This window comes from Psammomys obesus, unplaced genomic scaffold (genome assembly GCF_907164565.1).
Source record: "Psammomys obesus unplaced genomic scaffold, mPsaObe1.curated_primary_1811, whole genome shotgun sequence".
Lineage (NCBI taxonomy): Eukaryota > Metazoa > Chordata > Mammalia > Rodentia > Muridae > Psammomys > Psammomys obesus.
The window spans coordinates 46,044,167-46,061,843 of NW_026585895.1; the positions used below are offsets into that span (position 1 = coordinate 46,044,167).

General features: G+C 43.6%; 1 protein-coding gene across 1 annotated transcript in view; it reads left to right on the forward strand.

Annotated features, from left to right (window-relative positions):
• Positions 1-17,677, forward strand: part of LOC129671259 (complement C5) — an 83,278-nt gene that overhangs the window by 26,110 nt on the left and 39,491 nt on the right. Inside the window, exons 10-18 of the mRNA XM_055600012.1 lie at positions 5,943-6,058; positions 6,160-6,345; positions 7,445-7,648; positions 9,197-9,406; positions 9,532-9,681; positions 10,640-10,769; positions 12,900-12,971; positions 14,253-14,450; positions 16,647-16,737. Coding sequence (XP_055455987.1) covers positions 5,943-6,058; positions 6,160-6,345; positions 7,445-7,648; positions 9,197-9,406; positions 9,532-9,681; positions 10,640-10,769; positions 12,900-12,971; positions 14,253-14,450; positions 16,647-16,737 — 1,357 coding nt within the window. The remainder of the gene's footprint in view (positions 1-5,942; positions 6,059-6,159; positions 6,346-7,444; positions 7,649-9,196; positions 9,407-9,531; positions 9,682-10,639; positions 10,770-12,899; positions 12,972-14,252; positions 14,451-16,646; positions 16,738-17,677) is intronic.

The following is a 17,677-nucleotide window of genomic DNA, read 5'->3' on the forward strand; positions in this document are numbered from 1 at the left end:
TAAGGTGGATCACATTCATGGATTTCCATATATTTAACCACCCTGCATGTCTGGGATGAAGCCTATTTGGTCATGGTGGATGATATCTTTTATGTGTTCTTGGATTCGGTTTACAAGTATTTTATTGAGCATTTTTTGCGTCAATGTTCATGTTTGAAGTTCTCTCTCTCTTTTTTTTGGTTGGGTCTTTGTGTGGTTTAGGTATCAAGGTGACTGTGGCTTCATAGAATGAGTTTGTTAATGTTTCTTCTGTTTCTATTTTGTGGAACAGTTCAAAGAGAATTGGAGTTAGTCTTCTTTGAAATTCTGGTAGGAATCTGTACTGAAACCATTTGGCCCTGGCTTTTTTTTTTTTTTTTTTTTTTTTGGAAGGGAGACTTTTGATGACTGCTTCTATTTCCTTGGGGAATATAGGACTATTCCATTTCATTTAGATTTTTCAAATTTTGTGGCATATAGGCTTTTGTAGTAAGACCTAATGATTGTTTGGATTTCCTCAGTGTCTGTCGTTATGCCCCCTTTTTGTTTCTGATTTTGCTTATTTGGATAGTTTCTCTCTGCCTTTTAGTTAGTTTGGCTAAGGGTTTGTCTATCTTGTTGATTTTCTCAAAGAACCAGCTCTTGGTTTCATTGATTCTTTGAATAGTTTTCTTTGTTCCCAATTCATTGATTTCAGCTCTGAGTTTGATTATTTCCAATCCTCTACTTCTCTTGAATGTGTCTGCTTCTTTTTTTCTAGGGTTTTTAGGTGTGCTATTAAGTTGCATGTATGAGATTTCTGAAAGTACTTAGTGCGATGAACTTTACTTTTAACAATGCTTTCATTGTGTCCTCCAAGTTTGGACAAGTTGTGCCTTCATTTTCATTAAATTTTAAGAAGTCTCTAATTTCTTTTTCACTTCTTCCCTGACCCCACTGTCATTGAGTGGAGAGTTGTTTAGTTTCCATGTGTATGTAGGCTTTTTGTTATTTCTGTTGTTTTTGAGATCTAGTTTTAGGCTATGGTGGTCTTACAGAATGCAAAGGATTATTTCCATCTCCTTGTATCTGTTGAGGCTTGCTTTTTGCCTGACTATACGGTCAATTTTTGAGAAGATTCTGCGATGTGCTGAAAAGAAGGTATACTCTTGAGTTTGGGTGAAAAGTTCTGTAGACATCTATTAGGTCCATTTGATTTAGGACCTCTGTAAGTGTCATTATTTCCCTAATTAGTTTCTGTCTAGATTATCTGTCCCTTGGTGAGAGTGAAATGTTGAAGTCTCCCACTATTAAGGTATTGGGATCAATGTGTGATTTAAGCTTTAATAATGCTTCATGTACCAATGCAGGTGGTCTTGTATTTGGGGCATAGATGTTCAGGATTGTGATGTCCTCCTGGTGGATTTTTCCTTTGATGAGAATGTAGTGCTCCTCCTTATCTTTTTTTGATTAACTTTGGTTGAAAGTCTATTTTATTAGACATTAGGATAGCTACTCCAGCTTGTTTTCTGGGTCCATTTGCTTGAAAACACTTTTTCCAGCCCTTTACTCTGAGGTAATGTTTAACTTTGTTGCAGAGGTGTGTTTCTTGGATGCAGTAGAATATTGGATTCTGTTTCCACAACCATTCTGTTAGTCTGTATTTTTTTTTATTGGAGAGTTGAGTCTGTTGATGTTTATAGATAATAGTGACCAATGAATGTTAATTCCTTTTATTGTGGAGTTGGTGGTGTTACTGTTTTTCTATGCTTATTTTCTTTTAACTTTTGTTGTGAAGTTATCTATATCCTGTGTTTTCTTAGGTGTAGTTGATTTTATTAGATTGGAGTTTTCCTTCTTGTATCTTCTGTAAGGCTGGGTTGCTGTGCAGATATTAAGTTTAATTTTGTCATGGAATATTTTGTTTTCTCCATCTATGTTGATTGAAAGCTTTGCTGGGTATAGTAGTCTGGGTTGGCATCTGTGGTCTCTTAGAGTCTGCATGACATCTGCCCACGTCCTTCTGGCTTTTGTAGTTTCTGTTGAAAAGTCTGGTGTGATTCTGATAGGTCTACCTTTATATGTTACTTTGCCTTTTTCCCTTGCTGCTTTTAATAATTTTTCTTTGTTCTGTAGATTTAGTTTTTTGACTTTTGTGTGACATGAGGAGTTTTTTTTTTCTAGTCTAGTCTAGTTGGTGTTCTGTAGGCCTCTTTTTTTTAAAGATTTATTTATTATTTATACAACACTCTGCCTGCACACCAGATCTTACTGTGGGTAGTTATGAGCCACCATGTGGTTGCTGGGAATTGAACTCAGGACCTTTGGAAGAACAGTGAGTGTTCTTAACCTCTGAGCCATCTCTCCAGCCCCTCTGTAGGCCTCTTGTATGTTTATAGACATCTCTTTCTTTTTAAGTTGGAAAATTTTTCTTCTATTATTTTCTTGAAAATATTTGGAGCCTGCAATCTTCTTTTTCATCTATTCTTATTATTCTTAGATTTCATCTTTTTATGGTGTCCTTGATTTCTTGTATGTTTGTGTTTGGAACTTTTCTGATTTTTTTTTCTTTGAGAGATGTATCAATTTCTGCAATTGTTATCTTAAGCACCTGAGATTCTCTTTTCGATCTCTTGTATTCTGTTGGTGATGCTTACCTTTGTGGTTCCTGATCTTTTCTCTAAGTTCTCCAGCTCCAGGGTTTTCTCGGTTTGTATTTTCTTTATTGATTCTAATTCTGTTTTCATGTCTTGCACCATTTCCTTCATCTGTTTGAATATGGATTCCTGTCTTTCCATGATGGCCTCTATATTTTTTTTTTTGTTCGTTTCCTCTCTCTATGCCTCTACTTGTGCCTCTATTTGTTTGGCTGTATTTCTTTGAGAGCTTTGTTCATTTCCTCTTTATGTGCCTCTAATAACTGGATAAGGATGGATTTGAGATCATTTTCCTGTGTTTCCAATGAATTAAAATATCCATTGATTTTGGGGGTTGCTGGTGAAGCCATAATATCCTGATTTTTGTTGGATGTGTTCTTATGCCAACCTCTAGTCATCTGCTTACCCGTAACCTTCCCTGTTTGTTCCTGGAATCTGACTTCAGACTGGTTCCATCTTGTCTCTGGTGTCTGGGGTATTCTTCAGGAAGATGAGGGAGGTCCGCTGGTTTGAGAGTGGATGTTGGTGTTTCAGCTGTAGCTAAGGAGGAAGGTCGCAGGCACATGTGCACAAGCAGGGGAAGTGTGCCTTGAAGGACAGGGTGCTAGAGCGTGTAGCTGCCTGAAAGAGTGGAGTGTAAGTGGGGGGAGTGCTGGTACCAATCGCTGGTGCCATGCGCATGCGCAGGTGCCCTGAATGCTTCAGTGGCCCACAGGCCTGTCTCAGTATTGTGCTCCAAGCACTCAGATCTGTCTGGGCTGTGCCATCTTTGGCTCCAGGAATTGTTTGCCGGGACTCCACTGGGAGACCCAGAGAACAGGGGCTTCGATGTTGAGAACACCATCCCAAGGATCCCTATGTTGCCCACAGTGGGGCTGTGGGTGGGAGAGATCGATGTCTGGCCACTAGAGAAGAGGGATCCTGGATCCGGGGCTCTGCACGCAGTCACATGAAGGCGCACTCACTGGCTCATAGACCTATGTGAACAGCACAGGAATCCCCCTGTTCTCTACTCTCAGATTTGGGCCCACAGGGGCAAATGAAAGTGTAGGAGATCCATCACTTCAGTGGTGTCCACTGTTTGGCCACCAGGCAGGAAGACTGGCACTTGGGCCAGCTGCCTCTGCCGTCTTAGTGTTTGGGGCAACCACTGTCACCTCCACAGAGCAGAGAGGCTGGGGCTTGGGTCAAGAGGAAGTGCAGGGGATTTAAATATTCGCCACTCTCAGTCCCCGGAAACATCCATGGGTGATCTGGAGCCAAACTGTCCCAGCTCACAGGTAGCCTTAAGGTTGATGTTCGGGCTTCAGCCACCCCTCCACTCAGCAATTTCGGAGTTTCGGATCCTCTGCCCCTCAGATACAGTGTGCACTGGTTGCCACCCTCTTCCGGTTTTTCACATTTTTTTTTTCCATAGTTAAATTGTACCTTTCCTTTTTATGCCATTAGAAACGGATTTGAGTAGAGCTCCGGTTCTGGGCGGCCCTGACTGCCTATCACCGGAACCACAAGGTTAATTTGCTTCTGTGCTAGAGCTCTACAGGCTATTTTATTTGCACACCTGGCACCCAGTGTCCTCACCTGCCTAGAGCCAAGACAGAAATGAGGCTATGTGTGTACCGCTGTTCCCTAAGGCACATGTAAACGACAGTGATTGCTGCTGTCATCATCCAGTCGCCTTCCCTCTGTAGCCTGTACAATCACAGCAGTGATCTCATACAGCTATGCTGAGGCTCGGATAGTGAGTACCCGCAGAGGACCTAACGCGCCTGTCACACACGGAATGCCACCTGAGTGCTAGCTTCTCCCACTTTCTCTGTTCTTCACCAGGTCAGCCTACTATGTCCTTAGCATGCTTATATCATGCCAGTGGCTCTCAAATCCCCTCCAATGGCTGTTGTTTTGAGACAGGATCTCCCTACCAGATGCTAGCTTCCAACCTACAGCAATCCTCCTGTCTCAGCCTCCTAAATGCATGTGTCCCTGCCTCTGGCTCTCATTGTTTTTAATAACTTTCAGTTACTACTCTAAGCTCAGTTAAACTGTCCTCTGGTATGTGTTTATAGCTAATATGGTTTTATATTTCCAGTTCCTATCAACCCCCACAACCAACCTTGAATAGGTGATTGAACCACACCAAGTCTAACCTTTTTAAAGTAAGAATCTTTGGTGATGCCTAAGGTGTCATTTGCCCACTGAAATTCGTCCTTCTATGGTAGGAGAACAGAGCATTGACATGATACATTATTGAACTCCCTGCATTGCTAGAGGCCCAAGAGGTGCTAGAGAATGGTAGCGACATTATACTCCTTAAGCTGGCTTTTGTTTTCAACATTATAGTAATATATCTTTCTCACATTCATTTTGTTCCTCAGTTTGCTTCAAATAAACTCAGTTGAAGCAACATTTAGGAGATAAGTCTCTAAACGTAGAGGATTAGATATATGAGGTAAGTATAAATGGCACACTCAAGTAGCTTACAAATTAGTATCCGATGTGCAAGGCACTTAACAAGGAACCTGTTCCAAAAAGCCTTCACATGTGCCAAGCAAAGAGCTTAGTGCTATTAACCTGTAAAAGGAAGCAGGCTTCTAGAGGAATGCAGACCAACAACTGTGTCATAAACACAGCTGGTCTTGGAGAAAAGGTGGAGGTGGGGAGGGGGAGAAGGTAAAAGGGGTGGGGGAAGGAGGAGGATAGAGTAAAGCAGGGTCCCTTCCACAGGGAGGCCAGAAAAAAAAAAGTGCAGAGAGTGGAGCCAGATTTCCCAGGACAGCAGATTGCCTGGTCTGGCAGACACAGGAAATAGGGATGAAAAGCTGGTAAGGAGGTTAAGGAAACTACAGGCTTATGTATTATCCTTAACATTATTTAATTTTAAGCTGCCGGGTAATGGTATTGTGCTCTTTAAGCACTCTGTATCAAGCTGATTCGTCTCTAGTTGTCTCCACGTCCCAGTGGTCTAACTTGGACACCTATGGAGGCTCAGTCTGCACGTTCCCTGCCTCTGTCCTTGATCCTTTGTACACATTCATCTGAACCTCCAGCCACTGCTAAGGGGCGCTTTCCTCTTTCAAATCCCCTAGTCCTATGCTGCAGCCTGACTCCCACAGTGGGAAGCGGGCATCTTTCCACACAGGCTGCAGAAGCTCCTGCCTCCTGCCTGCACTCGCCCTCAGGAACCACAGGCCACTTATGGTTGGCCAGTGAATGAAGGCAGGAACGGGTCAAGGGATGAATGAGCTGTGGCACAGAGACCAGACCGGCATCACCTAGACCATCATCATCGTTCCGGAAACATTAACACAGTGCTTGCTGCCCTTGTAGGTGGGTTTTCAGAGGAGGCAGAAATCCCTGGCATCAGATATGTCCTCTCTCCCTACACACTGAACTTGGTGGCTACTCCTCTTTTCTTGAAGCCGGGGATTCCATTTTCCATCAAGGTAGGTGAGGCTAAAGGGGGGAGAGAGGAAAGAGCCGCCTCAGAGTTTATCTGCTTTGAGACAGAACTACTGGAATCCATCTGAGCTGTTCTGGCACACAGGTACAGGTTAAGGACTCACTTGATCAGCTGGTAGGAGGGGTCCCCGTAACCCTGATGGCACAAACAGTGGACGTGAACCAAGAGACATCTGACTTGGAACCAAAGAGGAGCGTCACACACGCTAGCGATGGAGTGGCTTCATTCGTGGTGAACCTCCCGTCTGAAGTGAAGGCGCTGAGGTTTAACGTGAGCCAAATCTTCTTCCTACATTGCCTACAGTCTGCTGATGTAGTGAATGGGCCTTGAGAGGGGGGACTGTCAAGAAATTTTCTTTTGGTTTGGAAATTAACTATTTCCATTTATACCAAAAAGATTATATCAGAATGCAGAGGAGCTGGAGTAGCCCAACCGTGGAGGCCAGGGGTAGCAGATTCCTCTTCCAACACAGGTTTATTTTATCTTTTCAGTGTCACTCAAAAGTCAGATGTGAAAGCCCTCCCTCCTTTTCCCCCTGATGCATAACCTATTCTCTTTTAAAGCTCACGTCATCATCTTCTCTCCAGCCCCCCACAAACAATGTATTTAAGTTCCCAAATAAAATCTGAGTCAGCTAATAACATGGGTCACCAGCTGATGCTAGCCTCCACTGGCACCTACCAAGCCCTTATCAGGATAATCGGGTCACTGGCTGAAGCTTACACTCACTGGCATCTACAGAGCCCTCATTAAGAGCACTGTGCTAAGAGCCTTAATGAAAGACACATTTGATCAGTACCATGACCTGAGACTATTATCTTTGCCGTCTTGAAGCTACAAAGGGAAAGTGTCTAACCTCCCTTTTGACTGGATAGTATATCTAGAATTAGTAAGAGATGGTGCTGGGGTGTGAGCCAGTACATCCCAGCTCTTCCACCGAAACTGGGTCAGGCAGCCACCATGCTACGCATTCTTAACTCCGACGCTCCCGTCACACTGCCTCCCTGTCATTTCTCCCACCCCTGGGTCATCTCATCCCCTAGAGGAGGTCTCCAGCCCACGAGGATATTTCAGGAAGAGTGCCCACATTCCTGGCTTGGAACCTCCTTCTCTTAGCTTCATCTGGCTCCCCCCCCCATGCCCTCCCCGCCCCTCAGGGTTTCCCATAGACTCTCTAGAGTTGCTGACAGTTACCCATGGTTGATACCCCAACCACACAAACAAACATTGGAATGATGAAGCCGCTTCTTCTCTCTAGCCACCAGCATTGTGAGATTTAGGAACTTGAAGAGATAATGGATTTAAAAGATATGTCTTTCAGAAACCATTACACACAGTCCACGTGGGCTTTTGAAATTTTCCTCTCCAGGTCAAAACTGATGCCCCAGAACTTCCAGAAGAAAACCAAGCCAGTGAAGAGTATGAAGCGACTTCATACTCGTCTCTCAGCCAAAGTTACATTTATATCGCTTGGACTGAAAACTACAAGCCCATGCTTGTGGGAGAATATCTGAATATTATCGTTACCCCCAAAAGCCCATATATTGACAAAATAACTCACTACAATTATTTGGTAAGTACAGTGATGAATGATCCCCATCCTTGCCCCACCCGGGACATTGTCCTTTCGACAGAGAAACGTCATAGTGACTTTCACATGTGTGTTTCCGAGCTCATTCAAGCACATAATCAAAACATGGAGGCAAGCATGAGTCTCATGATGATTTCAAAGTGGGGGGATGAGAGGTTACAAGACAACACACCCACAGACTTGAGAGGGGGAAGATAGTGACTTGAGCTGAGGACTCCTGGTTTCCTATCCAATGAGTCCATCCAAGACGTCGCCTCATTCTATTTCACAGCTCAGAATTACTTATCTATCCCTAATTCGTGTGTGTGTGTGTGTGTGTGTGTGTGTGTATGTGTGTGTTTCATTGACATAACAGGGGACCCAAATCCTGCTGGTAAGAATGGAATACGTTATCCTGTTTCTAGTCTAAGAGACACATCAGTTACTAATGTTGTACAGCCTCAGAAAGAGGGTTCAAAGGCTGCCTAACAGGTGCCAAAGAGATGGAATAAATTATTCCAGTGCCCTGGGGCAAATAGGTAGTGAGTTTTTGAATGTTCTTTAGGAGACTTAGAAACACGAGGATCATAAAAATTCTTAATTTGATTTAAAGAATTAGGGAAACTGTTTACAGGCTGCATAGGCTGTGTGACATCCTGCTATCTAGGGACAAATCAAAGAATCTTTGCAGGCATTTTAGTTTCATGTTACTTATTTTTAACTCTAAGCCCCACCCCCCCATTTAGAATCTAATCCAAGACTTTAAAACATATCTCCCAGAAAAGGGTTGTCTATTATGAGCTACTTGCTTGTCTGTTGGATTTTTAAATCAACAAGACAACGGAGATTTTGGTGAGCTTAAGAGTTCAAACGGGTCTAGCTTCAAACACAACTTTCTAATTTTCTATTGTGAGGTTTCGAACTAAAACCAGTATGACCTTTAGAGATAGGTCCTGAGCCCCAACTGCCTTCTTTTTCTCCGTGTGTGTGTGTTATACATGCCTGTGTGTGAGTTCATGTGTACATGAGAGCATGTGTGCAGGCATGTGTAGGCACATACATACAACTGCATACATGTGTGTGTGTGAAAGCCTAGAGTTGATATCATGTTGCTATCAAATGCCTTCCTTGATCACTCTCCTCTTTATTCACTGAGGCACAGTCTCTCCCTGAACCCAGAACTTATTGGTCAGCTAATCCTGCTACCCAGCTCGCCAGCCGCTAGGGATCCTGTTTCTGCCTCCTGAGTGCTAGGATTCCTGGCACCTGCTGTTCCTGCTGTATGTGGATTCTGGACTTGAACTCTGGTCCTCCCCCTGTGTGCTGAGTGCTTTACCTACCTGAGCCTCAGTTTCTACAGTGAACACAAACATTCCTGCGTCACTAGTGTGTTGCAAGACTTAAGGAATTTTAGTAACCCAACAAACAATAGAAACACAGGTTAATTTCCCCCCTTTTTGATGTAATTATTTGCTCCAGTTCCAAACTGCCTCCTGGAGTACACGTTCCATTCCTGTTTTGTTGACTGTTGATGCTGCTGTTCACTTTCAGGTTTTATCCAAGGGAAAAATTGTACAGTACGGCACAAAAGAGAAGCTTCTCTATTCATCTTACCAAAATATAAACATCCCGGTCACACAGAAGATGGTTCCTTCAGCGCGACTCCTGGTCTATTACATAGTCACAGGAGAGGAGACAGCAGAGTTAGTGGCGGATTCCGTCTGGATAAACATTGAAGAGAAGTGTGGCAACCAGCTCCAGGTAAGACACACATGGCATCGCCGCTCGGCTCTCTCGTAGGTGCTGGCGGTGGGCCAAAGCAGGTGCCTTCGGTTGGCTTTGTTGCATATAAGCGATCTTTTTCTCTTTCTCAAATGACCTTTCAGGTTCACCTGTCTTCAGATGCGGACACGTATTCTCCAGGCCAAAGTGTGTCTCTTGACATGGCAGCGGAGGCAGACTCGTGGGTGGCGCTTTCAGCGGTGGACAGCGCCGTGTACGGAGTCCAGGAAAGACCCAAAAGGCCCATGCAAAGAGTAAGAGTGCACGTCCGTGCTCATCCACGGGGTGGGGTGCCACAGACAAAGTATGGCCACTGGGGCAGGCTGTCCAGGAGGAAAGAGGGGGCTCTGGCCTGCTTTTCTACAATACCCTCAACACAAGAGTTTCTTATGAAGAAGGTAGGCCATCCTCATTTCTGTCCCTAAAGCCCAGGGTGGCCATCCTCTTAGGCCCTTCTCAACGTGGATGGAAGCACCGTAAGCAGATGGGATTGTGGGAGCTACACTCCTCCATCGAGGGAGTTTGATTGGGGTCAGAGGTGGTGGCGGTTACAGAGGAGCACAAGGGGACCCAGAAAGGGAACTAGGAAATTTGCTGCCTTTGTTTGCTTGTTTGTTCTCACGCTCTATTAAAGCTGAATTTAGGAGAAAGAATTTGGAAACTCAGAGCCTACAGGTTCCCATCCAATTCCATCACATTCAGCCGATGCTTCCAGGCTTGAGTTTTTTTGGAAAGGCAGAGAGAACCAAGAATCTATGACTCTAAAAACATTTAGAGAAGAAAGGACATTCCTGAGTCAAAATTAAAGCCAGAATAAACCTATAGTCCTTCCCCATGTAGAATCTAAACTTTTTCTTTTGAATGAAAATTAGTGTCTCTTAGTTCATTCCCTCATCCTTTCCCACACTGACTCACACATACATCTAATACGCTCTGCTACACAGCCATGATATTATATATAACATGTATTTGTGTGTTCTGTATAGTATGTGCGCTGGGAAAATTCCTAAGATTCTCCTCATCCATTCTATTTGCTAAGGCTTCGTTCTTGGTCGATCTTAAATAGGAAGGTCTTCATAAATATAACCAAAGAGACGAAGTTGGGAAGGGCGGTCTTTGGTCATTTAGCATTTCACAGATTTGTTGACCTGTAACGACTAATGTCTTTAGTCCCTTGGAGGAGTAAGCTGAGTGGTTCCCCTTTCCCGACAGGTGTTCCAAGCTTTCGACAAGCGTGACCTGGGCTGCGGGGCAGGCGGTGGCCGTGACAATGCAGATGTGTTCCACCTAGCTGGCCTCACCTTCCTCACCAATGCGAATGCAGATGACTCCCAGTACCACGGTGAGAGTTAGCATCCTTGTCACCGAGGTGCCCCTCCCTGACCTCGTGTTTACCCCACCTCCTAGGACCGCCATGACTCTGCACGCCTCCTTGAGATGTTTCACTGGGGGCACGTATCTGGGTGTGGGGAGAAGAGAAGATGCCCGGAGCTCACTAGCTAAGCCAGTCTGGTCAGCCAGAAAGCTCCAGGTTCAGCGAGACAGGGTCTCAAAAAGTGAGGTGGAGGGGCTGGCGGGCTGGCTCACTGGCTAAGAGCACTGGCTGCTTCCGGAGGACCCAGGCTCAACTTCCCAGCACAAGCATGGCAGCTCACAACCATCCGCAACCCCAGTTTCAGGGGCTCTGATGTCCTTTCCTGGTTACTACAGTCATCAAGCATATACTTGGTGCACGTACAAACACACAGGCCAAATATCTATAGACCTCTAATGAATTAATTAGTTAACTAATCAAAGACAAGGTGGCGAGTGGTTGGGGAAAACTCCTGACACCTTTGACCTCTGCATGAAACTTCACACGTACCAACATGCATGTGCGCACCCTCACACTATACACACGCCAAAAAATAATAATAATAATAATAATTTAAGGTGTCTTGTCGCCTTTCAAGATGAAACACAACTCCTTTAGTGCAGTACTAAAGGCCTCCCATGAGCTTCTTCCTGGCCCTTTCCGCCTCTCTCCCCCGTGCTCTCCCTAGCTGTACGTGTAGCTATTGGCTGGCACCGACCGTGTTAGCGTGTACCTCCAGACCTTTATCCACGGACACCGCACTCCCCTCCTAAGCCTGTGCAAGCTAGAAGAAGAGTTAGCTCACACGCAGGTGCAGTGGTGCACATTTGCAGACCCCCGCCGCTCAGGAGGCTGAGGCAGGAGGACTGAGTTTGAGGCCAGCCTGGAAAACACAGAGAGGAGAGGCCCTTGTCTCACAAGGGAACGAACCATCTCCTCTGTGCGGTCTCTTCTCCGTACAGAATTAATCACGGCTTCTCCCGTGACTGCCACAGGGGACCTTTTAGAAACTGGATCTGTTTATCCTTCAGGAGTGAAGACCCTTACATGGGATAATCCAATTTATCTTTGAGTTCTAAAATTCTATGGTTCTGTTACGTCCTAACCATTAAATCACATCACTGCATGTCCTTACGTTTATATATCTTGTCTTGCCTCTTTCAGAGCAGGCATCATACGCCATGACCTTCCTCCTGAAGTTTTAAAATGTTCACAATTTTACTTGATACCATGATATTCATCCTCATATTTATAATAATGTAGCTCAAGGAACAAATAAGAGAAATAGGGACCAGCAAGGTGGCAGAGTGGACACTCGTGTTTGCAAAACTTAAGACCTGAGTTCTGTCTTTGGAACCCATACTGTAGGAGGTGAGAGCCGTCTGCTGCAGGCTGTCCTCTGACCTCCACATGAACACACATTTAACATAATTAGAAGAGAAAATGGTAACTCAACAAAAAACTGGCGCCCTTTAAATGTTTAGGTAGTCCGTTGTAATCAATGGATCCAAAAGACAGCCATACTCAAAACCAAGATCATAAAACAAGCCAGCTGCGAGGCTGGATCTGATGAGTCACATCGTGTTCAAAGGTGTGACACACAGAGCCTAATGTGTTTTTTTTTCTTTTTATTTATTCTCCTCTCATACAATACTCCCCATGGCAGCATCCCCTCCCTCCACTTCTCCCAGGTACCTTCCACCTCCTCTCTTCCCCAGACCCACTGCTTCTCCTTTTGCCTTCAGAAACAAGCAGGACTCCCGGTGACACTAACTGAACATGGTATAACAAGGTGCAATTGGACTGGCCACAATCCCTCTTATCAAGACTAGAAGAGGCAACCCAGTAGGGGGAAAAGGGCCCCAGGAGCAGGCAAAAGAGTCAGAGACAGCCCTGCTCCCACTGTTGGGAATCCCACAAGCTACACAACCACAGCATGCATACATGCAGAGAAACTGGCGCGGACCCACGCAGCCAAGCGTAATCCAAATCAGGCTCAGTGCAGGCTTGCTAAATGAACACTGGGGGTGCTTCAAATACTTCATTTCTACAAAGCTTACTTTTTAGATTTTTGTGTCCTTTTTCCTGCATTCTATGTCTCTGTCTCTTTCTAAACAGATGGACCATGTAAAGAAATTCTCAGGCCAAAAAGAGACCTGCAGCTCCTACAGCAGAAAATAGAAGAACAAGGTATTCTGAAAGTTTCTTGTGACTGGAAAATATTACGATCATATCAAAAGCTGTAGACGATGAAACATTGTAGAACCTGCCCCAATTCCAAAAGAATGGCTTAAAAAAAGAGATGTGTAGAGGCCTAGGTCATCCCTTTAAGGAAATTTAGTCCAAACAAAGCCCTTATTTCACTGGCCATAATCTTAACCTCCTCGGAGACTACCCATCTTTTCTTTTCGTATCACCATGGCTGGAGATACAGCTCAGTGTAGCTCTCACCAAGCACACACAGGCCCTGGATTCAATTTCCTACTCAGAGTAAAAAGGAGGCATTTCTGTCTCTAAAAACTAAAAAATATTGACTTTTATTTGTCAGAACTGTTTTCTTTCTACAAACATCACCTAGTAATTAAAATCATGTTCTTTGACTCTACTCTGGCGAAGTAGAGTAACAAGAAACCTACTTCTTTTATACATCTAACAGTTAATAGCACTTGTATCAGTGTTTCTCAACCTGTGGGTTGTGATCCCTTTGTGGATCAAACAGCCCTTTCACACGGATCACCTAAGACCAATGGAAAATACAGATATTTCCATTACGATTCATAACAGTAGCAAAATTACAGTTTTGACGTAGCAACAAAAATGACTTCACAACAAGAGGAACTGTTTTAAAGGGTTGCAACATTAGGAAAGTTGAGAACCACTGACTCAGATTATTCTTTATAAAATGCAGTTTATGAAAGTTATTTAAATGGTAATATAATAATTAACCACCTTTTAGTAACAAAACTGAATCTCACTTACTTATTAGTTTTTAATAAATTATTTACATGTTAACACGTAAAAAATATGCACTAGGAAGGGGCAGCTGGACAAGTTCATCCATTTGATGCTTTTCCAAGGTGAGTACTTACATGACATGATGATACCCTAGTGAAGTGAACGTTTACAAACCATGTCAGGAAAATGTTAGAATGAGTAAGATATCCAGTTACTGTGTAATAACAATAGCCACCTTCCAACACGTCAAGGTCTCTTGGATATTTAATTTGTTGTGCTGGAGTCTTTGGAAAGTTAGTACTTAGCTCAGTGGCCCGAGGCCATCAACCACACAGTGTGTGTTGGAATGGACTGCCTGCCGAGGCTACATCATTCAAGGGAAGGCTGCTTGGTCAGCCAGCTGGGGCTGCTGAGTGGAGGGAGACCTGATCAGAGGAACCAAACATCCCTTGAGAGTTCTAGATCTGAGATGTTATGGGTGTGCATGATAAGGGTAGCATGTTGTCACCATTTCAGCTGCTAAATACAAACACCGCGTGCCAAAGAAATGCTGTTACGATGGAGCCCGACTTAATGACTATGAAAGCTGTGCACAGCGACTTGTTCGGGTGACCATTGGCCCAAACTGTGTCAGGGCCTTCAACGAGTGTTGTACCCTCGCCACCAAGATCCGACAAGAAGCCAACCATAAGAATACGCAGTTGGGCAGGATCCGTAAGTATGAGTTTTTCTACCAGAACTCTATCAGATATGGGGAATTTTTGTGTAAATTAAGGCTGTTAAGAAAGGCAGCTTTGAAGCTTTTGTAAAAACTGGAAGTAGAAATGGTAACTCACATGCACTCAAGTACTTCTGCTGTTCTTGGGGGTTTGCAAGGGTACAGCTCCCAGTCAAGTCTGGATCCGGATCCAGTGTAACTCTAAAGCCAATCACCCCCAAAGCCTGAGTGATGATTTATCCTGTGAGCCGCAAGTAGGAGCCATTAACCCCATTATTCCCTGAACTCTAAAATTCTATGCTTCTTTTATATTATAACCATTGAAAATGAAGTTTGTGTTTACACTGACCAAATACAGCAAAAGACTTCTAAATTGAGCAAAACATTAAGTTTGCTTGTGACTGGAAGACTTATTTCCGTTTCAGCCAACAATGTGATTTAGAATCTGTAAAATTTTCTGTTTTCAAAATTTTGAGGACCTTCATTTATGCATCATTTTTAGGAGAAAAAGCAAAAGCAAAATGGCATCTCCCCTTTTTACTCAGCTTTGCTTAGCTGTGTATCCTAATTATTGTCTAGTTCAATGGATTCCTTGTACAGACACAAATGGTATTGCAATTTTTTAAATTCATGCTATTAGGGATCATTTTAGCATAACCATGTACAATTGAGTTGTCTCCTAGTTTCTCCTTCTCCAAGTGTCATTCTGATGAACATTCTAGTACACATATTTTGTTTTTTGTTTTTGTTTTATTTGTTTTTCGAGACATGGTTTCTCTGTGTAGCGTTGGCTGTCCTGGACTTGCTTTCTAGACCAGGCTTGCCTTGAACTCACAGAGATCTGCCTGCCTCTGCCTCCCTGAGTGCTGGGATTATAGGTGTATGCTACCCTCATTCCCGGCCACATTTTTTTTTTCATTGCCCAGTTTTTCAACTAGCATCTTCCAATTGGCTTCAGTTCTATGGTGCCCACTCTCTGCAGTCCTTGCTCCCTGCTGAGTCTATTCCCAGTTCTAGACAGCTTGGCCTCCCCGCTGTCCCACCAGTCTTCAGGACCACCAGGCTGTGTGTGGCTCCATGCCTGGCCTGGCTAGACCCTGGTATGGGTTGGTTTTCTATGTTTCTGAGACTTGGTGGTAGATCCACAGGTCCCTATTAATGCATCTTGAATGGAGCATTATTTAAATTTCTATTTAAAAAAATAGAAATTACCGATTATGATAGATATTGCAGAAAACTTCCATGTTTTATGATATGAATCTAATCGTCAAAACCACAAAATTGCAAATAACTGTTGTTATAAAAAATGAAAATCCAACTGTTTGATTCTACCAGTGAAGACTCGGGAGCCAGATGCTGGAGTGAAAACCTCCTAGCTCAGAGAGGCAGAAAAGCACCCAGCTGACCCTCCTTCTCAGCTCACATCTTAGAATGAAAAAGCCAAAAGCTAAAATTTAATTTAATTTAATTTAATTTAATTTAAAAGGCCAAAAGCTTGCTGGCTCAAATGAAGGCCCAGGAAGAAAAGCCTGAAAGCTCACCTGACAGCCCAGGAGAAGAAAGCCTAACACTAACACTAATGAACCAAAGAGCTAAAGCTCCAAAGAGCCCAAGAGCTAGAGAGCTAAAGCACCCTTCTTGTCCATGTTTTAAATATTCTTCTGTCAAAGTCCCTCCTTTCTGTTAATCCCTGTTAGCTAGTTACTTGCTTCGCTTTTTGATATAGAGTTAACTTTATTAAATCCTGTGTACAGAAAACTCTTGGATTAAAGGTGTGTTCTAGGGCTAAGCCACACAAGAATCACTTGTTTACAATAAACAAAGTTCCTGAACTAAAGGTGTGTGTTAGGGCTGAGCCACATCAAACCAAAGACAGGTTTTTACAGTTCACAATCTCAGGGATCACAACGGGATCAAATATCCTGTAACAAATAACCTTATAGACTCAATGATGTTTTGTTTAATCTCAGAAAGACAAACATTCAACAGGAAACAAATCCTCAGATATGTCTTTGCTCTTTCATCAGTGCCAGTAGGCAGAAGTATTCTAAGATTTAAGAGCTCAGTTTTGAAACCATTAAATAATGCCTTACTGACCTTTTTGGAAAGGTCATCAGTTAATGGTTTTACTTAAAAGTTCACCTGTAAGCAGAATTAATATTGGTTTCCATAACTAAATATATTTTCCCTAGACATAAAGACCCTGTTACCAGTGATGAAGGCAGAAATTCGAAGCTACTTTCCAGAGAGCTGGCTATGGGAAGTTCATCGTGTTAACAAAAGGTATCTTTGATGGTCCTCTGGGGAAAGATATGGGAAATTAAAGTACTATTGCCAAAAATCTGGATATTTCTAATTTCTCTAAAGTTAATTCCACTACTGAGTTAAATTTTGTTTTTTTTCTAAATTTTGTTTAGTGTACTTCTGTCTGAGAACTGAGACCAGGGCAACATTAATTAATCATCAGTAAAGAAGGGCACTACTTTATTGATCTTTGACATGCATTTACTGTACGCAGCTATGTGCTATATACTACACTGGACAATTATTTTCAGCCAGAAGTATCTGTGTATAAAACAAGCCACACAAAAGTGGAATTGTTTTTATTAGAGTTTTAATTTTAATGGGAGGCCTCCCTGTGGCAAACCCCCGAGCCCCGCCTCATCACCTGTAGGCTGGCCGCTACTGGCTTTGCACTAGTGACGAGCCTCGGTACCCTTCCTCTGCATCTGGTCCTTCCCATTGTAAATCCTCCTACCACAGCGTTGTCCACGCCACCCAACATTGCCCCTTGTTGAGCCAGTCTAGTAAAACATCCCAGTACTGTCCTGCCCCGGACCATGACTGGATTAACGACTACTCCCAGCTACCCCTGTTGCAGGAATCAAGTGGTATGACGGTAGCCTGTCCCTTACCTGCCTTCTTCTCTAAAGTAGGTACCTCCAAAGCAAAACCTGACTTTCAGATCTCTATTTTACATCCAGGGCCTGGCCAAGGGTCCTGCTTGTAGAGACACAGATACGAACGCGTTGAATAGAGTCCTTCAAAGCCATCTTGGTTGGTACAGTGGTTACACTGACGACGTGCAACTCCTTTACATAACTTTCTTCCACTACATTGTGGTGCAACCAGAGCACAGCTTACACACACTGTGTACTCCGTACCGGATACTGCGCCTGATGAAGCATCAGTAAGGCCACAGCTACAATAAACACACAGGCTT